Genomic DNA, 27,016 nt, shown 5'->3' on the forward strand with positions numbered 1-27,016 from the left:
GTGTGTGTGACTGATTCATGTAGGACATAGATCAAATTGGAATCCTTTAAGTGTTTGCATAACTCCATCTCTGGTGTTGCTGGTATTTAATTATGGACTCACTCCTATGCTTTCCTGCATAGATATCTTATCCTGACTTTGTATGACTTTCAGGTCCAAACTATACATAAATAAGTCAAGGTTGTATTTTAAAATCTAAATTTAAACGTAATCCACTCCATTCAATTTTCATAAATTATTACTACAATTTAGTTTTTCAAAAAAAGATAATATCGTATACGCTGGAATGATCTGTAAGTGAAATGATTCATATTCCAGATAGCTGTTAAATTCCCATTTATGGGAAAGTACATAGTACTTTGGTGTTTTGTATTATGACAGTTGGCACATCTCAGCTATCTTTGTTCCTAAAATTTCCTGTGATTCCCTGTGCTTGGCTTCAGTGTAAACACAGCTTTTTCAATTTTTCACTTTTTAGGTCTAGAAAACAACAACAAAAAAAAACAAAACACAAATGTATTCCAGTCTATTCTGTATAAATACAGCCTCTCTTTTCCCATTTTGCATGTTTCATAGCTTTCCTTTCCCAAAATCTGTGATTGTTCCAATTGCTTGAATTACTAGTCAATGTTTAGAACCACGCAGAATAGTTTGCTTGAGGAGAAGGAATTCTGATTAAAAGTGACATCTACCTTTGCTCTAGCATGTAGTTAATCTATGTTCAAGATTAACCAGATCATGAATTTGTCATTCCTAGTAGCAGAATTTGGGGGAGAGAGGTGTTGTAGTAGAGTTGGTAATTAACTACTTAAATAAACTGTGGCCAATATTACCCAAGATCTGCTAGTGATTCTGTCAGTGACAGGTTGGGGTGCAGCCTCAGCAAGTCTGAGGATGACACCAAATGATGGGGAACGGTTGATATGCTGGACTGCAGTACTGCTGTACAGAAGGACCTTGAGAATCTGAAGGAATGGACCAACAGGAATCTTGTAAAGTTCAGCAAAGGCAAATTCAGAGTCCTGCAGTTTTGCTAAGAATAATGCCATTCATGACCACTGTCTTGAAACTGACAGGGTAGAAAGCAGCTTTATAGAAAACAACCCAGGTGACACAATGGAGAGATTAGACAAGGGTTAGAAGTGTGGCCATGCAGGAAAGATCACGGACTGGAGTGCATGAGCAGCAATGTAGTCAGCAGGTTGAAGTTATTATTTCCTCTTCAGCACACACATGGAAATCTGTGTGTAGTTTTTGTTCTCCACCGTATAAGAGAAAAATTGGTGAACTGAAGCGAGTCTGGGAGAAAGGCCTACTAAGAGGTTAGGGGCATGTGACAGGCAAGAGGCTGAGTGAGGCTGAATAAGAGGGAAGGGTTAAGGGGGATCATATTGCCAATTTGGGCTGACAATAATAAAGTACATACTTCCATGAGATATCAAGAGAAAATTTCAAGGAGACATTTCAAGAAGAAAAATGTGTTTTCAATGCCTTTGTTACTTTTTGCTGTCATTACTCCCTGTTTGGAGTATGAAAAAACTTAAATCCTTATTTTGTTGCACGAATTTATAGAACATTGTCGTAATGCCTCCCTGAAGACATCAGCAATCCTAAGATCAGTATTGTTATAGTAATCCTCTATGTGTGAATAAAGTAATCAAGTGGCACGTTTTTCCCTTTTAGTGTTTTAGAAGATCCATTAAGTGTAAATGAAATACACTGCTTAGCTGTATTAAAGTGACTGTAGTAGAAATTAATTCAGACCCAAGAAAAAAGTTATGAGCAAGTCTGCTTCTTCACGAATATGGCCTCAGTGTTAAACAGAACATCACACAGCCCCATTCTGTCAGTGGTCACAAGCATCATGTCCCTGTTCTCTTGTCTCAGAATGAGTACTGAAAGTGCTTGGCGTAGCTTCAGTTGAAATTGTTGGCAGGTGTAATTAATCAATGCCACTTAAAAAAAAAAAAAAATCTTCCCTTTAGTCAGTTAAGATAAATAGTTTCCTGCTCAGAAGTTCTGTTTCCAAACAGAATAAAGAATCTAGAGAGATTAAGATTATTGCTTGGCTTCCTTAATGCCAAGAGTGCCATTACCCCAGAGTAATCCGTTCTGCATTGTTTAACAGCTGCTGATAGCACTAAGGAAGAAACAGTGCTGGTAGATATTCTTTCCTTTCCATACTTCTATGCAGCTGGAAAAGGTGATTATTTCAAGTATAGTGATCAAATTGGAAACCAATATAAAGAAGAATTTATTATAATTTTGACGTGAATTTATAAGCATGTTAAATATACCAGTTTAGCTAAGGAACAACTGAAGATAACATAAAGGTGGTGGTTATTTGGAAAGAATGAACACAAGTAGAATCAGTTTTTGTGATTGATTACTGAAATGCATTAATAAGTAAAAAATAATTGTAGAAATTGGAGCTGAATGTTAGGAAATATTTGAGCATAACGAGATATAGCTTAGATACAGCTTAGCTGTACATTATTATTTTTTTTAATGTCTGCGTGGAAACCTCCTTTGTATGTTGCAGCTTTTAAATTAGAGTGAAGAAAATTTCTAATAGATACAAATAGGGGCATTTATGGCATGGTAAATGAGCTAATATAGCTAAATGTGCCATTTATACGTATCTGAAATAATGCAGTATTTTTTCTTTTGAAAGCAATAGACTGTGATCCCACACAACGTATTTTTTTATTATTTTTAATAATTTATTATCTATATTTTAAACTTTGATTGCAGTCTTCTAATGCCTGAAGACCTGCTATTGAGAAATCAGTTATCTGTTGGATACATAGAATAACAGACACTACATTTACTCTGATGAAATAACACATTGACATGAAAATGAATATGAAACTTGATCATATCACCTCTTAAATTGTTAGAATAATGCCTGGACATGTTTTGGCTAACGCTCTCCAAGACAATTTCTAAGAACTGTTCAAGTTAGCTTAAACCAGTATTAATCCTGGTAGGCAGCTTACTAGCAGCTGTGCTAGAGATTTTCAGTTTATGGATACAGACTGTGCTGTGCTGGTTGGCCTCTGCTAGAGAATGGCCCCAATCACACTTAATTTGTTAGTAGAGATTTGTTCACAAAATCCAAGCCAAATCATGAACATGAGCACTGTGAAGATCAACATGAGCACTATGAAGAAATAATGGTTAAAAAACCAAACCAAACAAACAAACAAAAAAACACTTTTATTTGTAATTCACATTTCTCTGAGGACCAAGGCAGGCTTATTAAGGAAAAGGTAAAATACTACTACTAACAAAAAATTACCCATTTGAAAATTGTCCATTTTGTAACAAATATACTGAATGATTTGTAATTTCAGACATTTGCAGTTTATATGCACCAGACATTCTTCTGACAAATTTGTCTTTTCTACAACAGAATTTGCAGAAACTGTATATATGAAAATTTCAAATATCTGAATGACTAACTCTGTCACCTTGAAAGAGTAGAAGGAATATCACCTGCAGTTTTTACACCCTAGATCTTGTTCCCAGATCCACTACTATATGCTCTTTGACTCTAATATTATTATTTTTTTTTTTTATCGAGAACAGGATTTATTTTTTTTTCATATCAGCATTCTTGTAAATGTTGGCAAGATTTGTAAGAATTTGTAGTTTTGATGGATTGTTCTTCTGTTGTAGCTGGTCACTGTGGTTCTCCGGATCCAATTGTAAATGGTCATATTAGTGGAGATGGATTCAGTTATCGTGACACTGTAGTCTATCAGTGTAATCCTGGCTTTCGACTTGTTGGTACCTCTGTCAGAATTTGCCTACAGGATCATAAATGGTCTGGACAAACTCCTGTTTGTGTCCGTAAGTATAATTCATTTTTCAGTGAATATTGCTATTACCTTTAACTTAATTAAATATTAATGGTGGATGAGATGTTCAAAGGTATTCGAATGATGTGTTAAGAACAGATGTTTATCGGACATATTTTCAGTGATGAGGGTCATTATGATAATCTAATCCACTTTCTCATTTAGCACAGGCTGACTATCTGTATCCAGTAATGTCTGATTTCTGTTTTTTTCAGAAGGCTGACATAGGCATTGAAGTGTGTTGGACAGCAGGCTGCACCTTAATAACTTTATCTGTCTCTTTCTCCCTTTTTCTCCAGGCGTAGCTTCTTTGTCAAGTGTCGTCTTACAGAGCTTCTCCCTCATATTTTTTTTTAGTAAGAATACTAATGGTCTAATTTTTTTCTTTGCTGGATAAAGCTGGAATACTGTTCTGATGGTAACTGCCCATTTTTCCAGGTTGGCCTAATATTTGTCAGTGCAAACCCAGGCCCAGGCATAGTATTGGATTATACTACATCTGTTAGAAAAATATTGACTTCCTTATTCTCTCTTTTGTGTTGTTGTTGTTCTTAAATCATCTGCTTTTGAAAATATATATATATTTTTTTTGACTCAGTCCCACTCTACTTCCTTCCACATTTGTGTGGCAGGTCTTCTGACACTTTCCAAAGCATGAGCCATTTAATCAGTCAAGTCTGATTTCTCTGCTTATTATTTTGCTACTTTATTGTGTGCTAGCATTTATTATTGTTTTTTGGTCTTAATAAAACTCCCAATTTCTATATAATTTTGGTTATTTTTAATGATCGTTTACATCAATTATTTCTTTTTTCTTTTTTTCGTTTTCAAGATGTCTATAATTCAGACAGAAGTATTTTAATGCACACAGAGATAGAGTCACTAAGACGATCATTTTTTCTGTTAAAGATGTTAGTATCTTTGTTTCATTGCTAAGAAAATATATTACTGATAAGTCATTAGATTTCAAAATGTTCAGTACTTTCTTATTTCGACCTGTATATAGCTGCAGGAAATATCTGCCAAATGTCATTGTCCTTTTAAAATCCTATTGATATCTTCAAGTGATTTATATTCATCAAAGGAGAAATGCCACCAGCTTGTGTTATTACTTTTAGTGGATTAATTTTACCATGCAGTGAACAAAATCCCTTCAAAAGAAAAGGGGAAAGCTGGGAGGGGTGAGGGGGGAGAGTCAGTTCCTTCCTGAATTGCTACTGTTATTACTGTTCTGAGAAGAATCGGCAGTAGTTTCTGTTTTTACAGGCTGCCTAGCAGCAACATGGGTTTATTTTGCTTATAACTGTCAGACTAAAGAACTATACATACACCCCTTCCCCCGCCCCCCCTTTTTTGTCAGCAACCAAGCTTCAGATGATTTTCCCACTTTTATTTATTTCTTTATTAAAAAATCTAATAAAAATGTCTCAGCTATTTCTGAGAGGGAAAGTGGAAACATAGTGCTTACCAGTGCTAGAAACGGGCTCACTAATGTAATACTGAAAAGTATTACATTAAGTCAGAGTCAGTATTACTCTGACTAAGGAATATGAGTCAGACACTAAAAATACACCAGGGGAACCATAAAGATGCTGCAGACTGTACCCCTGAAAATCTACTATGAGTTGGGCTACGTTTTGTGATATGTTTACAGTTTATGCATCCTTTCATATTTGTAATTGGCTTGGAATGGAATTTCAGATTTCTAAATACTAGACATTTTAATCTTCAAAAAACATTATCTAAGAAAGTATTCAGAATACTCCACACATGACTCTTTTATCTTCATTTCCTGTGCTCCTTTATCGTGCACAATTTTTGACACACGTGTTTCCCTACCTCAGTATTGGGTAATCCATTAGACCATACTTTGGGCTAAATATATTCCAAAAGATCTATTCACTTGATAATTATTGGGAGTTAACGTGAAAGGTGAAGATCTCTGATTAGTTCTTTGTGAGTAACAACACAACAAAAATCAAGACAGTGACTTTCTTTACGAAAAATATATACTGTATTAATATTGACTAAAACCTCTTAGTTATATAGCATACTTCAGGGTCTAAGACTGATACTGTGTTAAAGACTTCAGAATATACTTGGGATTTTTATTACTTTAAATGGAGAGATCTCTTTGCTATGTTTCCAGTATCCACATGACATATTTCGGACATATGCATTTCTGCATGCATAGGACAGTTCTTTGTATTAGGCAGGAAAAGGGGATTTCTTATTCACAATTTAGATGTCATAAAACCACTAGTAATAATCTTTAGTTGAAATGTGTTGGGTACTACTTAGGTAAACAATATTAAGAGTTGACTGTATAAAAGCCTAATGATGATTGGAAACACTATAATGCCAAATTATCTTTTTTCTTTTTCTTTTTTTTAATTACAAATATGTTTTTAAGTACTTGCTACTGTGTGAATCCAACTACTTCAGTGTTGATCAATCAATAGGTCAAGAATATCTATAAAACTAATGAAGCAACAACAAACCAGATCCTGTGGCTAGAGTCTCAGAATCTGAGATCTTTAGTTTTTGGGAGGCATCAAAAAAACAGAATCTGTCAGTAGTAATGATGTCTAAAGAGGATCTGACCCACAAGAATATGTTTTTGTTGAAAAGGACAATTGAGCAGAATTATACTTCATTATCAGAGTATTTATACAAGACCTAATTTTTGTATTGTAAGAACCCGTGGCATAGAATTTGTTCAGGAAACTGTAGAAATTTTATGGTAATAGCATTTTGTAGTTGAATAGTTTGTCATATAGGAAAGATAGTGACTGTGAAGACAGTGACTACAGAAAATATTTTAGTTATTGAAACTTTATAATCTGTAACAGTCAAAAAATGCACCAGCTGGGCTAGAACAAAGTAGATCCTATGTATATACTCACATTTTATTCTGATGCTTAGGGTATCATCTTCAAATGCTGTGAATGGAATAGTGCACAAAGGGGTTTAAGTGACTGAAGTAGATTTATTTGTTCAATTTAAGGACTAAATACATAAATCTGGATACAGGAAGGTGTCCTATTTAATTTTCAAAGATCAAGTATTGTTGAAAATACTATTTCATAACTGAACTCTGTGGTAAAATAAAAGAAAACAGTAACATTATTTTTCAGGTGTCAGTTCAGTAAAGAAAAGAAAAAATAACAAAGAAATTAATTAGAAGGTATACCTGTGAATAGGATATTTGCTTAGTATGATAGCCATTATCACCAGCACAATGTTGAAAAGCTGCATATATATATCTTTGACTTTCTTATTTTCAGTTGTCAGTACCTATGTTTTTTTCTATATTTTTCTGTGTTATTTTAATGTCTGGTCATGTGGAAGGCTACAGCTTAACCATTATAAAATATATAAGTATAATGTAAGCATATTAACAAACACATAATATGCATAATGGGAACGATTTAATCCCAACAATGATGTCACTACTGCCAAAAGAAAATCTAATTAAAAGGATTTAAACAAAGCAACTCAACAATTTTAGGAACAAGAATGCTTTGGAAGTCCAGAATGTTCTGAAGCAATACTTGAATTCAGTTTGTTTTACCCTACTAGATTTTGAATCTTGCAGATTTTTTTTTTTTTTAATCTGCATTATTAGGAAATATAGTGCAGTCTCAATATTTTTTAAGGTATAGTATGTATCAGTAGGGTGTCAAAATGCATGTACATATAATTATTTATATTACAACTTTCACCATAAGGTAAAAAGTAGATTCTGAAAGTCTTACAGAAAAATTAACGTTTTTTCCCCTGGCAGTTAAGATCTCTGTATAAATGCATCATATTTTTTCTTAAACTTCTTGCATAAATATAAAAGAAAATTTCAGAAATAAAAACAGCTCCAACCTGCAAGTGATTCCAGGAAACAGTACTTTTCAGTTAGTTGCTAGCATGCCTATTTTTCTTTTAACAGCAATCACATGCGGACATCCTGGGAATCCAGCTCATGGAATGACTAATGGCAGCGAGTTCAATTTAAATGATGTTGTAAATTTTACTTGCAACACTGGGTACTTACTCCAGGGTGCTTCTCGAGCACAGTGCCGAAGCAATGGGCAATGGAGTAGCCCTCTACCAAACTGCCGAGGTAAGAAACTTTCCTGTTCATTCTCTGTTCTCTAATGTCTTATTTCAGGTATTATCCTTTAAGCCTGCCTTCAAAACTCTGGGATAAAGTTCAGAAAACTGACCTTCATGACCTTATTGCTTTCTTTATTCGAGTTTTTACATTTCTATATTGGAAAAATGAGTTTGCTAAATATTGGGGAAGCCTTGGGTTTTCAGTATTTGACCTCAGAGTTTTCACACTGTAATCCCTAACATTTAGTTTAGAGACCCATAAAGTCTACTTTATATCACAAAAATTATATTACATTAATAAATCAGTCAGCTGTCTAGCCTGACTTATGTGCACTGGAAATTTCCATAAATGGTCAATTACTCCTATTGAAAGATAGGCAAATGAATATTCATGCATCAAAACACTATTATTTCTTCTGTATTTCCTATTTATGGCCACTGTTTTATTTGTTTTTCTCAACCTTTGTCTACAGTTGCAGAATATGAAGCTAATATTAGACCTTTATTGAGATATTTATCAGACCACTAATATCTGTTCATTGCTCTGCTGTTTTGATGTTTTATGATCCAAAATAATTTGTACTGGTGTAGTAAATGCTTTCTCAATGCTCAATCCAGTAAGTTGCTGATAATATTTAATAATATGGTGAAAAGTTTTCTTCTGAATCACTAAGAAAAGATATCTTCTTGTAAAACATGCAGATTTTCAGAGAGGTGAAAACAGGACATAGGGGTGAGACACATAAGATATACTGGAAGATCTCTAGAGCCTGGAGAAAAGGTTTTGAGATTTTGTACATAGTTTAGTGGTCTTTTTGTGAACTCTCCAGAAGGAAATTGATTTTAATGAGCCTAATTTAAAAATGTTCTAACCCCACTATTATGTCATCTAGCCCCATCTTCCCTTTAGTGCCAACCCATAAATTCTCAGTTAACTCCTCATCCATCCCCAGACAGAGTTCCATTCACTCCAGCTGATCATTCACATAGAGGACAACATCCCATTCTTTTCTCCCCTTCCTGTACTTCCTGAAGAGCCTATATCCTTCCATTCCAATAATCCAGTCCTGAGAGCCACCCCGGCATGTCTCCATGATCCCAATAAGATCATAGCCCTGCAAGCATACACACATCTCACTCCTCTTGTTTTCTCCTCATACTGTGTGAGTTCATGTACAAGCACTTAAGGGGGGCAAACCAGCGTCTTTGGTTCATAGATAGGATTGGGGGATTTCTCCATAATGGTGCCTTTTAGGCATTTCTTTGATATTCTGCAAGTGTGGAAGGTGACCCTGCTTAATCCCCATTTTGTTGATTTTGTGATCCTTCCCTATCACATCAACCCATGCCCTTTGTTCAGCAACCCTGTCTATTACTCTTTCACAGGGCTGCTGGTTATTCTTTCCCTCCACTCTCATGCTAAAATTTAAAGCCTTCCTTATGAGGTCATCCATCCTATTGGTGAAATAGCTTTGCCTTGTGTAGTGAGCTGGATCCCACCTCTCCTAAGCAGATGCTGATCTGCAAACTGGGTCCCTTTGTTATAGAACCCAAAACCCTGTCATAAACAACAGTTCTGTAGCCAATTATTGACATATCTAATTAGTGCACTTTCCCTGGCACCTTTTCCCCTTCACTGGCAGGATTGAGAAAAAAACACCACCTAGGCCTCTATACCATTTTCTATTGCTCCCAGAGTTGTGTAGTCACCTTTGATACTGTTCAGGTTTCACCTGGCTCACATAGAATAACAGAAGGGGTTAGTAGTCAGAGGGTAAGACAAGCTTTGGCAGTCCCTCCACAATATCACAGGTCTGGGCCCCCAAGCAGGCAGCAAACCTCTCTACTTGAAAGGTCATAAAATCATAGAATGGCTTGGTTTGGAAGGGACCTTAAAGATCATCTAACTCCAACCTCCCTGCCATGGGCAGGGTTGCCAGCCACTAGATCAGGTTGCTCAGGGCCTCATCTAACCTGGCCTAGAACACCCCCAGGGATGGGGCATCCAAAACTTCTCTTGGCACAAGGGTTCCAGTGCCTCACTACCCTTACAATGAAGAATTTCTGCCTAATGTCTAATCTAAATCTATCCTCTTTTAGTTTAAGACCATTCCCCCTTGTCCTATCATTATCTACCTGAGTAAAGAGTCCTTCTCCATCCTTTTTATAAGACCCTTTAAAGTACTGAAAGGTGGCAAGGAGGTCTTCCCAGAGCCTTCTCTTCTCCAGGCTGAACATACCCAGCTCTCTCAGCCTTTCTTCATAGGAGAAGTCAAGTCAACAGATGGGTGCCTCTGTCCCCTTCAGCAGGGAATCACCCATTATTATGACTCCCTGTTTCTCCCTGGTGGTTTTGTGTGGTTTAGGGTTAGGTGGACCAGATCCTTTGCTTGAAGACACATGTGGCTTCTCTTCAACTTTGAGGGTGGTAAATCTATTTCGTAGGTGTAAGCCTTTAAATGGGTCAGGAACCTTCTTGGTGCCAGCAGCCACCAGCTTCCATCTTTCACAGAATCATAAAATCATTAAGATTGGAAAAGACCTTTAAGATCATCTGATCCAACCATCACCATACTACCAATGTCAACCACTAAATCATGTCCCTAAGCACCATGTCCAATCTTTCCTTGAACACCCCCAGGGATGGTGACTCCACCACCTCCCTGGGCAATGCGTTCCAATGCCTGACTACTCATTCTGAGAAGAAATGTCTCCTAATATCCAACCTGATCCTCCCCTAGCACAACTTGAGGCCATTCCCTCTAGTTTTATTGCTAGTTATCTGTGAGAAGAGGCCGACCCCCAGCTCCCCACACCTTCCTTTCAGGTAGTTGTAGAGAGCAATAAGGTCTCCCCTGAGCCTTCTCTTCTCTAGACTAAACAACCCCAGTTCCCAGAGCCGCTCCTCACACAACTTGTGCTCCAGGCCCTTCACCAGCTTCGTAGCCCTTCTCTGGACACATTCCAGGGACTCAATGTCCTTCTTGTGCTGAGGGGCCCGAAACTGAACACAGTACTAGAGTTTCACCTTCTCCAGAGGTTGCACTTACCTTAATCACGGGCGTGAACGCTGTCTGCTTCTTTATTGCAGTTGTCTTTTGTAACTTGTCTTTAATTGCTGAAGGAAATTGCAGTCAGTAAAGTTGTGCTAAGGATACTAACATTGGGACTAAAATGATGTAATCAGTTCAGTTATTGGCAGCTTTATTATCTCCACCTGTTGGCTTATTAAAAATCATATTTTATTACAGTGGTTGTTCCTAAGAATAGTAATTATCTTTGGTGATTAGCTCATCATATTATTTGAGAGATAGCTAATGCAATTTCAAGCTCAGTATGTGTGGAATTAGAACTTTCATTCTCATTAAAACAATACAGAAATGGCAATTCCCTCAGTCACTACCCTCAGAATTTATTCAAGTGACTTAGTTAGCATAGCAACTTAATTATTGAGGAGAAACAGGAATTAGTAAACCGTTCCTATTTAGGCTCATGTATCTTTTCTTCCTTGTATACTATTTTGTATCACTAAACTTCAGTGAACAGTCTTCTATCTCATCTGTGAAGCATTTTTTATCTGTTAAAAATAAATATTTTTTCACATATCCTGCAGTTTCAGTCCAGGTCTGCTCCATTTGACTGTCAGAGGCAGTTACATGGTTTTACTGACCAGCTACAAATAAAGACCCCAGCTACAAATAAAGTTATTCAGATACTTACATTGAGCTAAAATGTACACATTTATTAAAAAGAAAAGAAAAATAAGAGAAAAAGGAAAATGATGAAAATGAAAGTGATGATGATATGATATGAAAAATGATGTGAAGGCTAAGAGCATTATAAAAATAAAAATGGTGTTCTTTCAAAGGAATACAGTACAGAGCAGGCTGGTTCAAACCTCTGTGTCAGCCATGCATGTTCCCACAGAACACTTCTCTGCGTACATCTCCCTTGTTTAATTCTAGCTGTGTATCTGGACAAAGAAGTCTTCCCTACAGTCTTCCTAAAACCTCCTTTCATAATTACATTTACATCATTTCACTGTGAACAAAATTTGATACACCATTTATGAACTCTTATGAAATCATAAGGTTTTATGAAATAAAATAGGCTGAAATGATAATTTTACATACGGAATTAAAAAAAAAAAAACACTAAATTTTACTAACTAAATGGCTTGTATCAAATTTCATTTTAATTAATTGTTTAGAACTTAACCTAAAGGAAGAAATAGAACTTCCTCCAGCATATACCTTTCCTTCTAAAATTGCCTTTAACTAACAAGTAAAGAACATTTTTATTAAAGTTCATTGTTAATGATCAGTTATGAGTTTGTGTACAAAGGGAGTAAATATTCCAACTCCTTGAGTATAGTACTGGGAAGGGATTGATGTTCCTGGCAAACCTGTATCGTTTAATTCAACAGAGATTTTACATACGACCTTTCTTTCAAACCTCAGTTGGGTTCACTTGAGTCAATAATGAACTTGGTTTCTCTTCACTGAGACTCTGCATGCAGTTGCTACAAAATATTGAATACTGCTTCAGACTATTACATATGATTATTTTATTTTATATCATTTATATTGCAAGAGAGTTACTGTCTATGCATAGGAAACCAATATTTTTAGTGAATAAAGGTAGGTAGTTCTCAGGCAGTCTTGCAGTGATACATTGCTGCTATGTATTGTGTCAGAAAAAGGTTAACTAGCAAGTTACAGGGAGCAAATTTACCAAAGAAAGTATGTTGAATTTTTTTTTTGCCTGCCAAAAAAATAGAACATACGAAAGATTATATATGCTACTTTAATGCCATGTGATAAAAACTCATATGAAACAAAGTACATATGTTTGTATAACCTATTGTGAATTGTAAAGCATTTAATTGCTCTACTGTGTTGTTTCCCCCCACTCTATAATGTCATTACTCTGATCATTTCACAGTGATTTCAGTGTTGATAGACACAATAGATCAGTTTGCTGCTGTTCTGGCAAACTCTTTTGGTATAGTGATTAAAACATTTAATTTGTTGAAATGGGATCTCTGTAAAGTATTTTTTAATATGTATTTTGGATGTCTTCTGAGGTAACATGATCACCAAAACACCTCTGTCTTGGAAAAACTTACTTTCCTAATATTTTTTTCATGAGTAAAAGAAGTGACTCATTGAGATGTTGGGATACTGTAAGATTTAAAAAAAAAAAAAAAAAACACTATTTTTTAAATTACTGAAGCAATGATATCTTTTTATTAATTATATAATATATTTAACATTTGTAATAGATTTACATGGAATGTTGAGTACACTGAGATATGGTTTCAAAATCATAATTTATGAGGTAGGAAATCTTCACTCCACATGGACTGTACCTTTGTTGTTATTTATTTGATAAAGAGCATGTCAGATAGTCAGCTTACTTGCCTTTAACCTGGAATCAAATGACATTTGAAAAATTCTGATTGCCAGTCTATGTTCTGTTTGGCAAATCTGGCTAAGCGGGACTTGATGTAGCCTGAATATGCTATACCCCAGAACTAGCTAAGAAGATACCAAATCCTAAAACAAATATGTTCAGCATGGAATTTTTCCCTCAGCAGCTTGGAACCGCTTTCCATTTTGTCTTTGGACAGAAAGCCAATCTCTGCACTTTATATGTTTCATAACTCTTAACCACAAAAATGAGAACTGAATCAGATGATCTTGTCAGGGCTCTGCACTCCTGATGGCACTGTAGGTCATTTTTTCATATATTATGTCTGAAGTAAGAACTAGTATGTTAAATGCCACACTTCATTACATCTTCTAGAATGCAAGGAATTGTACGAAGGAGCTTATCTTGCTCTGTTTTCTTTGCTTTGGTATCTGATAAATTGTTCTATTGCTTACTGCTGCTTCATAAGGCAGTTTCAGATTCATAATCATTGTCAGGAAAGTTTATAGGGATATTCTTTGTTACTACTATCCTTACAATCTGATTTATCTTCCTATAAATGAGATTAAAGAACTTTTCTCATCTTTAAAAAAAGATCTCATTAAGAATATTTCTTTTGAAGAGCTTAATTAGGCTTTTTATCTTACCAAGAATCTGGTATTTATGAGGAACTGTCAATTTCATCATGTTTTCTTTACTGGGTAAATAATTTGAACCAGTAGTAATACGCTCCACTCCTCAATTGACAAGAAATATAAACTTTTAGATGACAACTGATAGAAGGGTGGGAGAGTTTGGGACTGACAACTGATTCTTCTCATTCTAAGATAAAACAACTCTGGATTTAAGCAGTTTTCCATCCATGGTGGTATCAAGGATTCACATAAGCTGAGAAAACTTTGTGTTGTGTTTTGTTTTTCCAAAGCCAGAGGCCTTTGTTGTTGAGACTTCGGATATTAGGTACACCTAATCTATTCATGTTGGTAGTATATTATATCTTTCAGAAGGATATTAATTGTTATCAATTGCAGCTCATTTAAGTTTTGTAAATAAATAGGAGGGGTGCAATGGGAGATGCCAAACAATATCTGAGCTTTTTACCTGAAGCTGGCAGAGATACAGGATTTTAAATGACTCCTTTCTGGAACGTTACCTGCCTGGAGATCTGGCTAAGACATCTGTTGTGGTTTAGCCTTGGCAGGCAGCTCAGTACCACACAACTCACTCTTCCCAGATAGGATGGGAGAGAGAATCAGCCAGGTAAAAGTGCAAGAACTCAGGGGCTGAGATAAAGACAGCTTACTGGGTAAAGCAAAAGCCACATGCACAAGTAAAGCAAAACAAGGAATTCATTTGCTGTTTCCCAGTGGCAGGCAGGTGTTCAGCCACTTCCAGGAAGCATGATACCACCTGTCATCCCCCTCCTCCTTTAACCCCACTTTTATCCCTACTTTTATTGCTGAGCATGACACCACATGCTATGGGACATCCCTTGGGACAGCCTGGGCCAGCTGTCCTGGCTGGTCCCCTCCCAGCTCCTGGTGCACCCCCAGCCTCCTCGCTGGCAGGGCAGCACGAGGAGCAGAAGAGTCTTTGGCTCCGTGTGAGCACTGCTCAGCAACAACTAAAATATCAGTGTGTTATCACTATCACTATTTTCATCAAAAATACAAAACACAGCATTGTGTGAGCCTCTACAAAGAAAATTAACTCTGTCCCAGCCAAAACCATGACAACATCTCAAAAGGTAGTAGAAACATATTTTGGTGCAACTGAATGGATGTTCTCATGTGGAAAACAATGCTCTGATTATCAAAAACCTAAAGAGAAAGATTTTAAGACATGCTTCAGGAGTTGGTACTATTAAGACAAAAAATTACTGTGTTGATGCTACTTGTACATAGATGCCCTCAAATGTCTGTACACACAGAGAACACATCTAAAGAAAAGTGACAGGTAAGTACTTCATCTTTCTGATGTATCTGCAAGCAACACCAGCATTCATGCCTTGGACAGAATATCAAGAAGAATTTTCATACGTATCTGAGAGAAAAACACATGCATTTTAAATTAGTTAAACTGGTGATCAAGAGCTGTATTGTTTTACAACATTAAACCAAATCAGTTGGAAGCTAAAAATAATAACTGCAAATTCATGGATTTTTTAAAAATATTTCTTACTCCAGTTTTATTTTAGTATAAAGCAAGTTAGTTAGTCATCAGAGCAGTTTGGCAGAATTTTTCCCTTAGAAACTATTAAAAAAAAATGCATTTTTGTAACAATGAGAAAATATTTGGCATATTTATATCAATGGCAAAATATTTTGGAATACAATTAAAAGTGAAGTATGTCAGCTTTTATCTCACAAGTAAATATATACTTAATGAAATCTAGTGCAAATTATTAATGTTAATTTGTACTATTATCAACCACATTTATACTACAGTATTACAGCGAACACTTCTGTGGTCTAGGTTCATCAGAAACATGATACCAGGACCTCAGATTTTTGATAGATCTAAATGTACATAAAAACACTACTCACAAAGCACTTGGCTTCCTAAAGAAATATTTTAGAGTTATGGGTTATGTGGCCATATTCCCTGTGAAAAAATCACTCTGCAACAGGCCCACATTGAAAAAAGTGGCAATAAAAAATGATTCCTCTCTATTTGAGACTTTTGCAAAGTGAGCAGTTAACTATATTGAGCAGTTACCAGCTTTGTGTATTGTTGACTTTACTATGAACTTTACTAAAATTCCATAGGCTGGAAATATTGCAATTATGCTTTTCCAAGCAGTGCCTTCCTAGTCTATGTTCATTTCTTAGAATTTGTCATAAATTCAGAGTGAATTATCTACTTTTATTCATTTTGAGTAGCAGTCTCTATACGTGTTCTAGATACCAACAGTAATGCAGTACTTTTCAAATAAAAAAGTTTGAAAACACTGTTGATCAGATATCAAAGTTTAAAAAAGAAGCTTAACATTGTTTCTGTCAAGGAAAAAAATGGAGAGAAAGCGATAGAAAAAGAAATGAAATATAGTGAACGATGTACTTTTTGATGATCATTCAACTTTTTAACAGAAAACTGCCTAAGGGACTCTGACAAAGTCTTTTCACTTCTTTGTCCTCAAGGGTTTGAATCTACTCAGTGTAAGGTTCTGAAGTCATCAGGGCAGACTTAAAGCATTCTCCCGCGTTTCTCAACAGACTAAATTGAGAGTGCCAGAATTCATTTCCCATGTAACCCTTGACAGCTGTCATTGAGAGAAAGCAATCTCCTACTCTCACCAAGATTTACAACTGAGTCCCCAGGGTGAAAGGCAATCAGGGAAACTACTGCCTTAGTTCTGTATGCCAGCCAACTCAAATTCTTTTCTAAAGTACTCCTTACTGCAGCCCTTGTTAGCCACATCACTCTCATGTATACATATTTAAAAACCTTTAGATGGTGTTAAATGATACCACAAGCATAATTTTGGTTACTTTTTAGTTCAAGGGACACTATTCTTTTACATAATCATTTTATCAGACTTCATGTATTCCGGTATAACTTCATGCAGCTATATTGTTGCACAAAGCACATGCTTAAGTTTTACATTCAGTGACTATTCTGTATTTTATTTATCCCTGACTTGGCTAAACAACTATTACTGGTACAAGAATGAGCACTATCACACAGACAGATTGATTCTTTGGGACTATAACACTATTCCTCGAACAATCCATATTTCTGATCTGCACAGAAAATGAAGTTTTTCTGTTCTCCCTGTTGTGTTTCAAAGATAATTTGGTAAGAATTGCTTTTGGGTAGCTTTAGGGCAACATATCTTCATGAAATAATGGTCTCTTTTCTTAATTTCTATTGTTGGCTTCACAGAAGCTAACTTGGCAGGCTTACCCATTAAAACAAAGTTTCAATTGTAAGAAATTATATAAGGGGCAGCTCTTCTGAATATATATTATAAACAAAATCTGGGGAAAGACTTGAGTAATCCACAGGATGGAAAATAAAATGAGAAAAAATATATTCCTCTATCAATGTGCAAAACCTTCAAAACATTTTTTTCAATATTCTTTGCATTTTTGTTCTATTTGAATATAACATTCTGATACTACTATTGGAAGAATTTGGTCAAAAAGTTTCAAAGTTCTGTTTCAGCTGAACCAGTATATATTTGAGTGCAATATAAATGATGTTCACTAAATTGCACTGGGAAAAATATTTTTGTTCTATCTTTTCTACAAATTCTAAAATGCCATTTTACTCTTTATTTTTCTGCTTTTTACTTTGACAGTATCTTTATCTGTGCAGTAAACTTTCACTGCTTATTTTTATATAAAAAAACTTACCACTTTCATCTAGAAATAAAATAATCATTTTATGGTTATTATTATATAAATGATTATATAAAAATAATAATTTTATTTCTAGATGAAAACGTAGTTAAAGAATTAGTATTTCTGGAAAAAAATCTGGTTTACTAATTCTGGTTAAAGAATTAGTAATTTCCAATGACCTGGAGTTCTCATAACTCCCAGATGTGATTTGCACATGACTTGTAACTCATTAAACTCTGGTAGCATGTCTGCATATATATATATATATGTACATATATATATATACACACATGTGGAAGGCCTTTTTTTTCTTAAAGGTTTGTGTGCGCTTGCAGCCCAGAAGGCCAACTGCATCCTGGGCTGCACTGACAGAGGAGTGGCCAGCAGGTTGAGGGAGGTGATTGTCCCCCTATGCTCTGCTCTTGTGAGGCCCCACCTGGAGTGCTGCATCCAGGTCTGGGGCCCCCAGCACAGGAAGGATGTGGGACTGTCAGAGCAGGTCCAGAGGAGGGCCACAAAGATGATCAGAGGGCTGGAGGTACCTCTCCTATGAAGAAGGACTGAGAGAGCTGGGGATGTTCAGTCTGGAGAAGAGAAGGCTTCAGGGATACCTCAGTGAAGCTTTTCAGTACGTAAAGGAGGCCTATAAAAAAGATGGAGAATGACTTTTTACTCAAACAGATAGTGATAGGACAAGGGATAACAGTTCTAAACTAGAAGAAGGTAGGTTTAGACTAGATGTTAGGAGGAAGTCCTTCACTGAGAGAATGGTAAGGCACTTGAAAAGATTGCCCAGAGGCAGCGGTGTTGGAACTAGATGACCTTTAAGGACCCTTCCAACCCAAGCCATTCAATGATGACATAGAATCATAGAATCATAGAATATCCCGAGTTGGAAGGGACCCATAAGGATCATCAAGTCCAACTCCTGGCACCGCACAGGTCTACCCAAAAGTTTAGACCATGTGAATAAGTGCACAGTCCAATCGCTTCTTAAATTCAAACAGGCTTGGTGCAGTGACTACTTCACTGGGGAGCCTGTTCCAGTGTGCATCCACCCTCTCAGTGAAGAACCTCTTCCTGATGTCCAGCGTAAACTTCCCCTGCCTCAGTTTAACACTGTTCCCGTGGGTCCTATCACTGGTGTTTACGGAGAATAGGTCAGTGCCTGCCTCTCCACTCCCCCTTGTGAGGAAGTTGTAGACTGCAATGAGGTCCCCCCTCAGCCTCCTCTTCTCCAGGCTGAACAGGCCCAGTGACCTCAGCCGCTCCTCATACATCTCGTACGTCTTCCCCTCTAGGCCCTTCACCATCTTTGTCGCCCTCCTTTGGACATTCTCCAAGAGTTTAATGTCCTTTTTGTACTGTGGTGCAGGACATGATTCTATGAATCCATCTTCCTAAAAAAGAGAATGAATTCAGATCTCTGTTTCAAAGCTCTTATTTCAGCCATTGTCAGTATTTTTTTTTTAAGTCTAGTTTTAAGGAACAAGAACCAATATTTATTTATTTGCTAGTTTGTTTTTGTTTGTTTTTAAGGCAGTAAAATAAGTACTTACTCCCCTATAAGTAGATTTGTGAATTATTTAAAATTTTAAAATGAAAACAACAATGTTTTTTAATGGCATCTTATTTTCTTACCTGAACAAAATGAAACCAGGAAGAGTCATTTGGGGGAAAAGAAAATGTTGGGAATATTTAAATCCAAACATTTCTTTTCAAGCACATGATAAAAATTGTTAGGTGAAGGGCAAGCATTTCAATGCCATTTTTTCCTGTGACTTTTCAATGCTTAAGGAATTTTTTGTAAATACTGTATGTCATTCCAGGAATAATATAATTCCTCCATAAATATTCCATTTTCATTCTTCAGATTTATTCATCTCTACCTTTTTGTTTCTGTGCTAGCTTTCAGATAGGAGCAAACTGACTGAAAATGAATGAAACAAAAATGAATGTGAAAATGAATGTGGAACTTCTAAAACTTTAATGACTTCACAAGCACTGTTTCAACTTCTATTTTAACTGTTTCTCAACAATCAAAGCCATGGTACTAGAAGTATAACCTTCTTGTATTTTACATCTAGAGCCCTTGAAAAAACATAAATGTCAAGAAACTTCATGCTTGTACAAAAAAACAAACAAACAACACAAAATAAACTAAATACAAGGAGTACAGAGGCAGAGATATGTGAGAAAGAAACTTTGAGATGACAAGAAATTAGGTAGACAATATGAATCTTGTGCTGTGTTATCTGCATGTAAATTTCCATACTTACGTGTTTGCATTAATGAAATCTCACTGTAAATATCCATGTACTTGTTTAAGCTGTATATAGCCAATTTCCAATGTTAGAGTACTGAGTTAAAACAGATGTGGATATAATATGAAATGCAGACTACTTAACATGCACCTGTACTAATGATCTGTGTGGATGCAGGCAGGAAGTTTAGTTGCACCAAGACATGGTTTCTAATAGAGTCAATTTTAAATATGATTGATAAATTGATATTAATCCACCTTTGAGATAACACTCCTAAATTATTTTATTCCAGAGGATTTTTATGGTCATAAAAGACAATTAACTTCCATATGTGTTTACCTGTATGGAGACTATTTAAAAAAAGATATGTTCTTGCTAGTAACCAGTAGATAGATATAAGTAGAATGGGAAAGTGTTATTCTGATGTAGTTAGTTTTCAGTATGCAGTTTCATCACAAAACTAGAGCATGAACATAGGTCTCAGGAGACCTGAGTTTAGTTCTGTACCAGTACAAATATCCTGTACAACCTTAGACATCAATCTGTGACATGATGGCTCAGGTATGGGGTTATTTTGAATTTGGGGATTAAAACTGCGTTACCCTATAACAATGATTTCAGCTGAATAGATTGGGAAATAATCACTTCTGTCTGAAATTAAACCCATTATCCATATTTTTAAACTAAAGGGGGCCTGGGCATAGAAACTTAATTGTGTCTACAACTAAATTGTTAGAAAGTTCTCCAGTGTTTTATATGAACTAAGTAGCATATTCACAAGAATCCAGATACAGACGTAAATTCAAATGTCGAGGAAAGCATATAAATACGTAGATATGTAAAATCTACATATAGATAGATTTAGTTTAAGGATATGTATGTACAAGGCAACTTTAACCATGCAGAGAATATAGGTTAGTTCCAAAAGCAGAAGCTTTACAGCAGCACCTACACAGCCTTACACAATGTCTAATTGCCTAACAAACAGGGTTAATTGAGATGCAGTGTGCATTTCTTCTGGGAGCTGTGCTAATTTTTCTAACAAAGAACTGTACTGTGAATGTAGACGTATGAGCTCATGCAGATCTGGCTCAATATCTTGGCAGGGCATTGTGTGAGTGGGCTGTTGGCTTGACAAACTTCCTCCTGCGTCCCTGTTTTACAATGACAGGTATATTGTCTGTGACAGAACTAGACTTAGTTGGCAGTGATTAGTAACAGTGAAAAAAGGCAATAAAAAAGAATGAAATGTATTTCTTGTGTAACGTAAAAAGAATATTTTCTCTTGATAATACTCAAACCTTGAGATCCCTAGAAACAGGAATTTTCAGAGTCTACATAGCAAGTACAAAGGTATAGATTCCCACAGCCCAGCCTTTCACAAGTTCCCAAGAGCAGAGAGATTTTAGTACTTTGTGTTTTTGTCTTTTTTAAGGGACAGAAAAAAAAGTAGGTGTTAAGGATAAAAAAGTGTTCGTTTCTGTCAGTGAATTCCCAATGTAAACAAATATTTATTTCATCTCTTCATAACTGATTTCTTTTCAACATTTAAAGGGTTATAATACAAAATTTAAATAACTGTTGTTATAAAATATAAGCAAATGGGTTGTAATATAAGCTAAATGCAACTCTTTTGGTGAACGATTTCATAGGATTTGGCATAAAGTAGAATGAGAACAGTTTCAATTAGGAGAGTATATATCTTTATTACCCTTCAGAAAAAAATAGATCTCCTCCATGAACCATGTCTCTTCATCAGTCTAGACAATGCCTTGCTAAGCGCTTTATATGCAACATCATGATACCTAATGTTTTTTAGACTTATTCTGTTGTTGTTGTTTTTTTTTTCCTTTGTACTTAATTGAAATTAGATGGTATACTTGAAAAGTAGATTCCTGTCACTGTTTGATGAGTAGTAACTTATAATACTAATAATATTCTCACGCTTGGAGATCTCATCATCTCATCGTAATCTTCCACCAACAAACTATCATCTGAACTTCAGGGTACAAAGGATTGGGAATGGAGGGGAGATATACCTTACATACCTCAACAGTCATGTCAAAACCTACATTTTTTTAGGGTTTTTACTGCTATCTGAAAAATAACATAGTGCTTTTTGGCACTTATCCTTACCCCTTCTCCACTATCAAATATTTCACTTTTCACCATCCTTTTTCTATTCTATACATTAATAGCAGAAAATGTTCTTGTTAATGTTTGAGACAATTTATCTTATTACAGGACGTTCAAATAGCAAATGTTAAAGTGTTATTTAAACTATGTACTGGTTTTCTTTTAATTTGGTTTCCTTCACATAAAAATTGCATGTAAGGCCAAACGAGGTCTAGGAAGAAAAAGATTAAAGAAAAAATCCTCCATTTTCTCTTTTATCTTCCAACCACTTGCATGTCCAAGACTGTTACAATAACTGGAGTAAGATTAGAATGCTATTTTCAAAGCAAAAAAGATCTAAAGTCTTGATCAGTTGAGAACATATCTGATATTTGTCAAATAAAAATCACAGATGATATCAGATGGATAACAGTCATGAACTGCTAGTGAATTAACAAAAAAGTCACTGTATCACTTTATTTATGACATTGTTAATATGCATTGTTGATGAACACTTCTTGTCTTACAGTGGTGAATTGTTCTGATCCTGGTTTTGTGGAAAATGCTATTCGGCACGGCCAGCAGAATTATCCTGAAAGTTTCAAGTACGGAACAAGTGTGGCATACCATTGCAAGAAGGGCTTTTATCTGTTGGGCTCATCTGCTTTGACCTGTAAAGCTAATGGTTTATGGGATAGATCACTACCAAAGTGTTTGTGTAAGTATTCATTCACTTTAACACTATTCATTCAGGCTTAACCTCGTGGTTCATGATTTTTAGTCATGCTAGGCGAAAAAGTGTGTGGTTTTATTGAGGAACAAAACTGGATTTTATGAGCAACATATTGCAAATTGTACAGCTCAGTCAGAAAACATTAAGGCAAGATGGCATGCAGCTTTTCATTGTTGATGTGAAAATGGTTTCAGAGAGAATTATTGAACTATTTTTTCAAACGTCAGAAAGGAAAGGTTGTTTGCCCAATTTGGTGTATTGTTATTATATTTAAAAACAGATAGGGAAATCTAAAGGTATTACTCATGTTATAATTAGGATTGATAGTCTAAAACAATTAATACTTACAAGAAATATTTTTTTCAGACTTCATATCGTAGTAGGCATGTGAGACCAAATGTATGGAAAGCTGTGTAGGAAAATTTTGCTTAAGAGGGTCTTTTCATAACTTAACTTCATGCTTCCGCTATCACTTTTTCCTGAGGGTGGAAATCTTCAGTTGTTTCCTATAATCAGTTCATTGAGCTTCAAATCTCTAGAAAACAACAGCTTGGCTGGTTTTCATTTTCCACTGAGATATTTTTCTTCTCTGATCACTATTAATTTTCTGACATCAGGATTGTGAATTACAATGCAATTAAAGGAAATAATAAATTAAAGTATGCTTTAATTTGCAAACCCATCAGCTGGTTTTATTTTTCCTTTACAGAAATGTGATTGTTTTTTAAACAATTTATTATATGAATTTATATCTAAATACTAATCAGATCAATAAATATTACTAAACTAGTGAATTTATTTGTTTTGTGCTTGTTTCCCTCCTACTACTGTGTATCTAATATCTGCATGACTGAAACAGTTTTGTTTTGATTTTTAGAACAATCTACACTTTCAGTATCTGTCAATATGAGCTAAAATCTAAAACTTGAGGTTATTCCCATTTCAGCAATGAAATAATTCAGCAATATATGACTTTAAAAATACAAAATAGTTGTATAAGATTGTTCATTTGGCAAGAATATTTTACTGATGCTTGCATATGCCTCACTGTTTATGTCTTCAAAAAACTGTTATGTCCCTGTCCCAGTGATCTCTTCCAGGACTGGGGACAGGACAATCTTTACAGAAGGAGCAGAAGAAGATGGGGAATGTAAATCACCCATAACAGCTACCCATCTTTCCACTTGAAGCATTTTGGAAGTTTGGAAGCAATTACATGGCTTTCTGGTTTTAGGGAGAGCTTCAGGAAAGCCCTAGCTGTTCATTTGGTCAGGATAGGAGTTCCTGACCTTGCTCTGGGGACTACTGATTGAGACCCTGGGAACTTTCAAATAATACTGGGAGGTGCCTAAATTCCTCAATCATTTACTGGGCTAGCTGTTGCTAATTTGCTGCTGATGGACTGAAACACCATCTGAACCTCAAATATCTCTAGGAAAAATTTAACCTTCTTTCACTGAGATAAACTCCCAATGAAATGAATAGGCCTTTTTCTATTAGAAAAATCTGATTACCTTTTCATAGATGTAGTCTCTCAGATTCTTTTCAAGCACTGTAAAAGAGATTTAATTTTCAAAGATTATCAGTGACAATCTCTTTAAAGTTTAAGATTGTTTTTGGGATAGGGAAAAATACACAATACTTGGAGAGGCAGGCAAGATGAATTTCAGACCCAAAGTAGACACTATGTTTACTGTGAACAATTCATGTTCAAAAGTAGAAAAGTAGAAATGCATTGCTCTTTTACATGCAAGGTAGTACACGAGTGCCATTGCTTAAAAACAGATTATTTTCTTCTTTTTAAGCTAGGAAAATTTTATGCTACTCACTACAAATCATTATACGAACACATTAAGGTTATCTACATGATTTTTCTTCCAAGAACTCTGATGTTTCCATTAACCTCTCCTTTTCCCCCACTGCAGCTCCTTCAGAATTGTGGCAGGACTTGCATTTGCATGGTAGTGCAGCGAGCTCATTAAAGTAATTGATCTGGCTGAAAACTAAAACTAAACACTTTTTAATTATTGTTATTATTTCTGTGGGAGTACTGTTCAGCCAGATCAGTGTCCTGATTTGGTTACCGTTTGCCACATGAATACTTGTGCCAGCTCAAGGAAAGCAGCAGAAACACACAGCTGTGTGTAAAGAAAAGTGGTCAGGACTGTGCCTTTTGGAAAAAATCCATTCTGCAGTCAGTTTGATATTATCATGGGACCAACTATAACACAAATAATTTTGATGAATGTCAGAAACAATAGTCATCAGAAGTTGTTCATAATTAAGTCTTTTTTTTTTTCTTCTTTTAAAAATATATTTGACCCATAGATCATATACTCAAGTAACTTTTAAGGCTTCTCAAGCTCAATACCTCTTGCTTAAGTGTTGCCTGTTTAAGTTGAGTGACTATTTACTACAGTTATGTAAAATATATATTCTTTGATTTTCTTTCTCCACTGCATGACCTAAGTTTTGCACAGAAAGCATTCAGAATTTTATTTCTGCCTCACCTTAAAATGACAAATGGTTCCATGTTTCCTCATATAACAGTTCTCAACTACTTGTTTGAAAGTTATTCTATACCAAAACAGTAGAGGTGATTTTTTCTCAAACAAAATGTACCCATTAACTTAAGCATAAATATAATTCATAATTTACCAGAATGATCAGTAACTCATTTTCCTCTTGCTCACTTTAGTGCAACACATTGCTAAAATAATAATACAGATTATTTTTTTTTTTATTTCTCTGTACTGCCTAAACTGCCTCTAGTTATTTTATAGGTATGATAAAACTACTTAGCATTACTATATCTGTAATAAAGATGCACACTGCAACATTAACCTTCTTCTGTTTCTTCTTTCCCAGCCTTAACAGAAAAGATCTGTATAGTTTGTAGGTGAGGACAATGAATAGAAATGAATGAGGAAGGAGAGTTCTGTATAACTCCAGGGAAAACTGGATAAGTTAGTTTTACATATAGTTTCTATATCAAGTATTATGAAGGACCAGTAAGTGATCTATAGTGACAGTGAAACTTAAAATATGAAAGAGCAGAAATCCAGAAATAAGTTTATTTTGTGTACTGGCTTTGTATGTAATGCTTATAACGTTCTTATTCTGTGCCATAAATATATCTTATAATATTGTGCTGTTTCCTCCGCCAGCCATTTCTTGTGGACATCCTGGGGTACCTGCCAATGCAGTTCTTTCAGGAGACAAATTTACATATGGCTCCATAATTCACTATTCTTGTACAGCGGGTCGAAGGCTCATAGGAAATTCTACAAGGGAGTGCCAAGAAGATAGCCACTGGAGTGGGACTCTCCCTCACTGTTCAGGTAGTTGTACAAACCACCTTGTAATTACATGAATAAGGGTATTCTCTAGCAATTTTAACTGGAGTCAGATATTTGTGGTGTGTTTTTTTTTTCTTTGTTTGTTTGTTTTTCCAGTTATCTTTTAATTTCACCAAAAGCCACTCAGATAAATTATAACCATTTATTGAAATATTTGAAAACATTTGCTCCAATTCTCTTTGTCATTACTGTGGTACCTTTGCTCTTTAGTTAGATGATACAGTTGGATGCTGCAGTAAATAGATGCCACAAAACACTGTTTAAAACTGTTACAGTTCTTCTTTACATGTATACATTTATTCACTGTTGTGTAAATATAGATTGTTACACATAAAAATGTTGATTAAAAAACACCACAGCAAATGTACTGGCTGGTAAACTTCCTGCCTTATGTTCATTTTTTCACTTACAGGAGTATTCTTTATTAGTATGGCAATGTGCAAATATTATAAACCTCTGCATTGTTTTTAGTGCTGCCAGGAAGTTCATGAACAGTTTATTCCCCCCCAGACTAACTATGCAAATTTCGAAGGAGCCATAAAACATTGCATGTTTTTGTTGAAGTCAAGAGTTCAGGTCAGGATTGGCTACTAAGGACATCCACAGCATATTAATAAGTTTTATAACAGAAACGAGCCTATACACTACAGAATACAAGAAAGCAATTACCTGTAAAGTTGTGGGAGAAAGTTGTCTAATGAGAAAATTGTTCCATTATTGCACATTATAAAATCTTCTTATATCTTCCCCTAAGCCCATCTGATTCAGTGTGGTTCAATTCAGATTTGACCAT

General features: G+C 35.4%; 1 protein-coding gene across 7 annotated transcripts in view; it reads left to right on the forward strand.

Moving 5' to 3' along the window:
• The window catches only part of CSMD1 (CUB and Sushi multiple domains 1), a 1,150,295-nt gene that overhangs the window by 1,077,652 nt on the left and 45,627 nt on the right, over positions 1-27,016 (forward strand). For all 7 annotated transcript variants that reach the window (XM_048078081.2, XM_048078083.2, XM_048078082.2 and 4 more), the window contains 4 exons: positions 3,682-3,855; positions 7,807-7,980; positions 22,661-22,849; positions 26,032-26,205. In XM_048078081.2, the coding sequence (XP_047934038.1) occupies positions 3,682-3,855; positions 7,807-7,980; positions 22,661-22,849; positions 26,032-26,205 (711 nt within the window). The remainder of the gene's footprint in view (positions 1-3,681; positions 3,856-7,806; positions 7,981-22,660; positions 22,850-26,031; positions 26,206-27,016) is intronic.

This window comes from Anser cygnoides, chromosome 3, assembly GCF_040182565.1.
Source record: "Anser cygnoides isolate HZ-2024a breed goose chromosome 3, Taihu_goose_T2T_genome, whole genome shotgun sequence".
Lineage (NCBI taxonomy): Eukaryota > Metazoa > Chordata > Aves > Anseriformes > Anatidae > Anser > Anser cygnoides.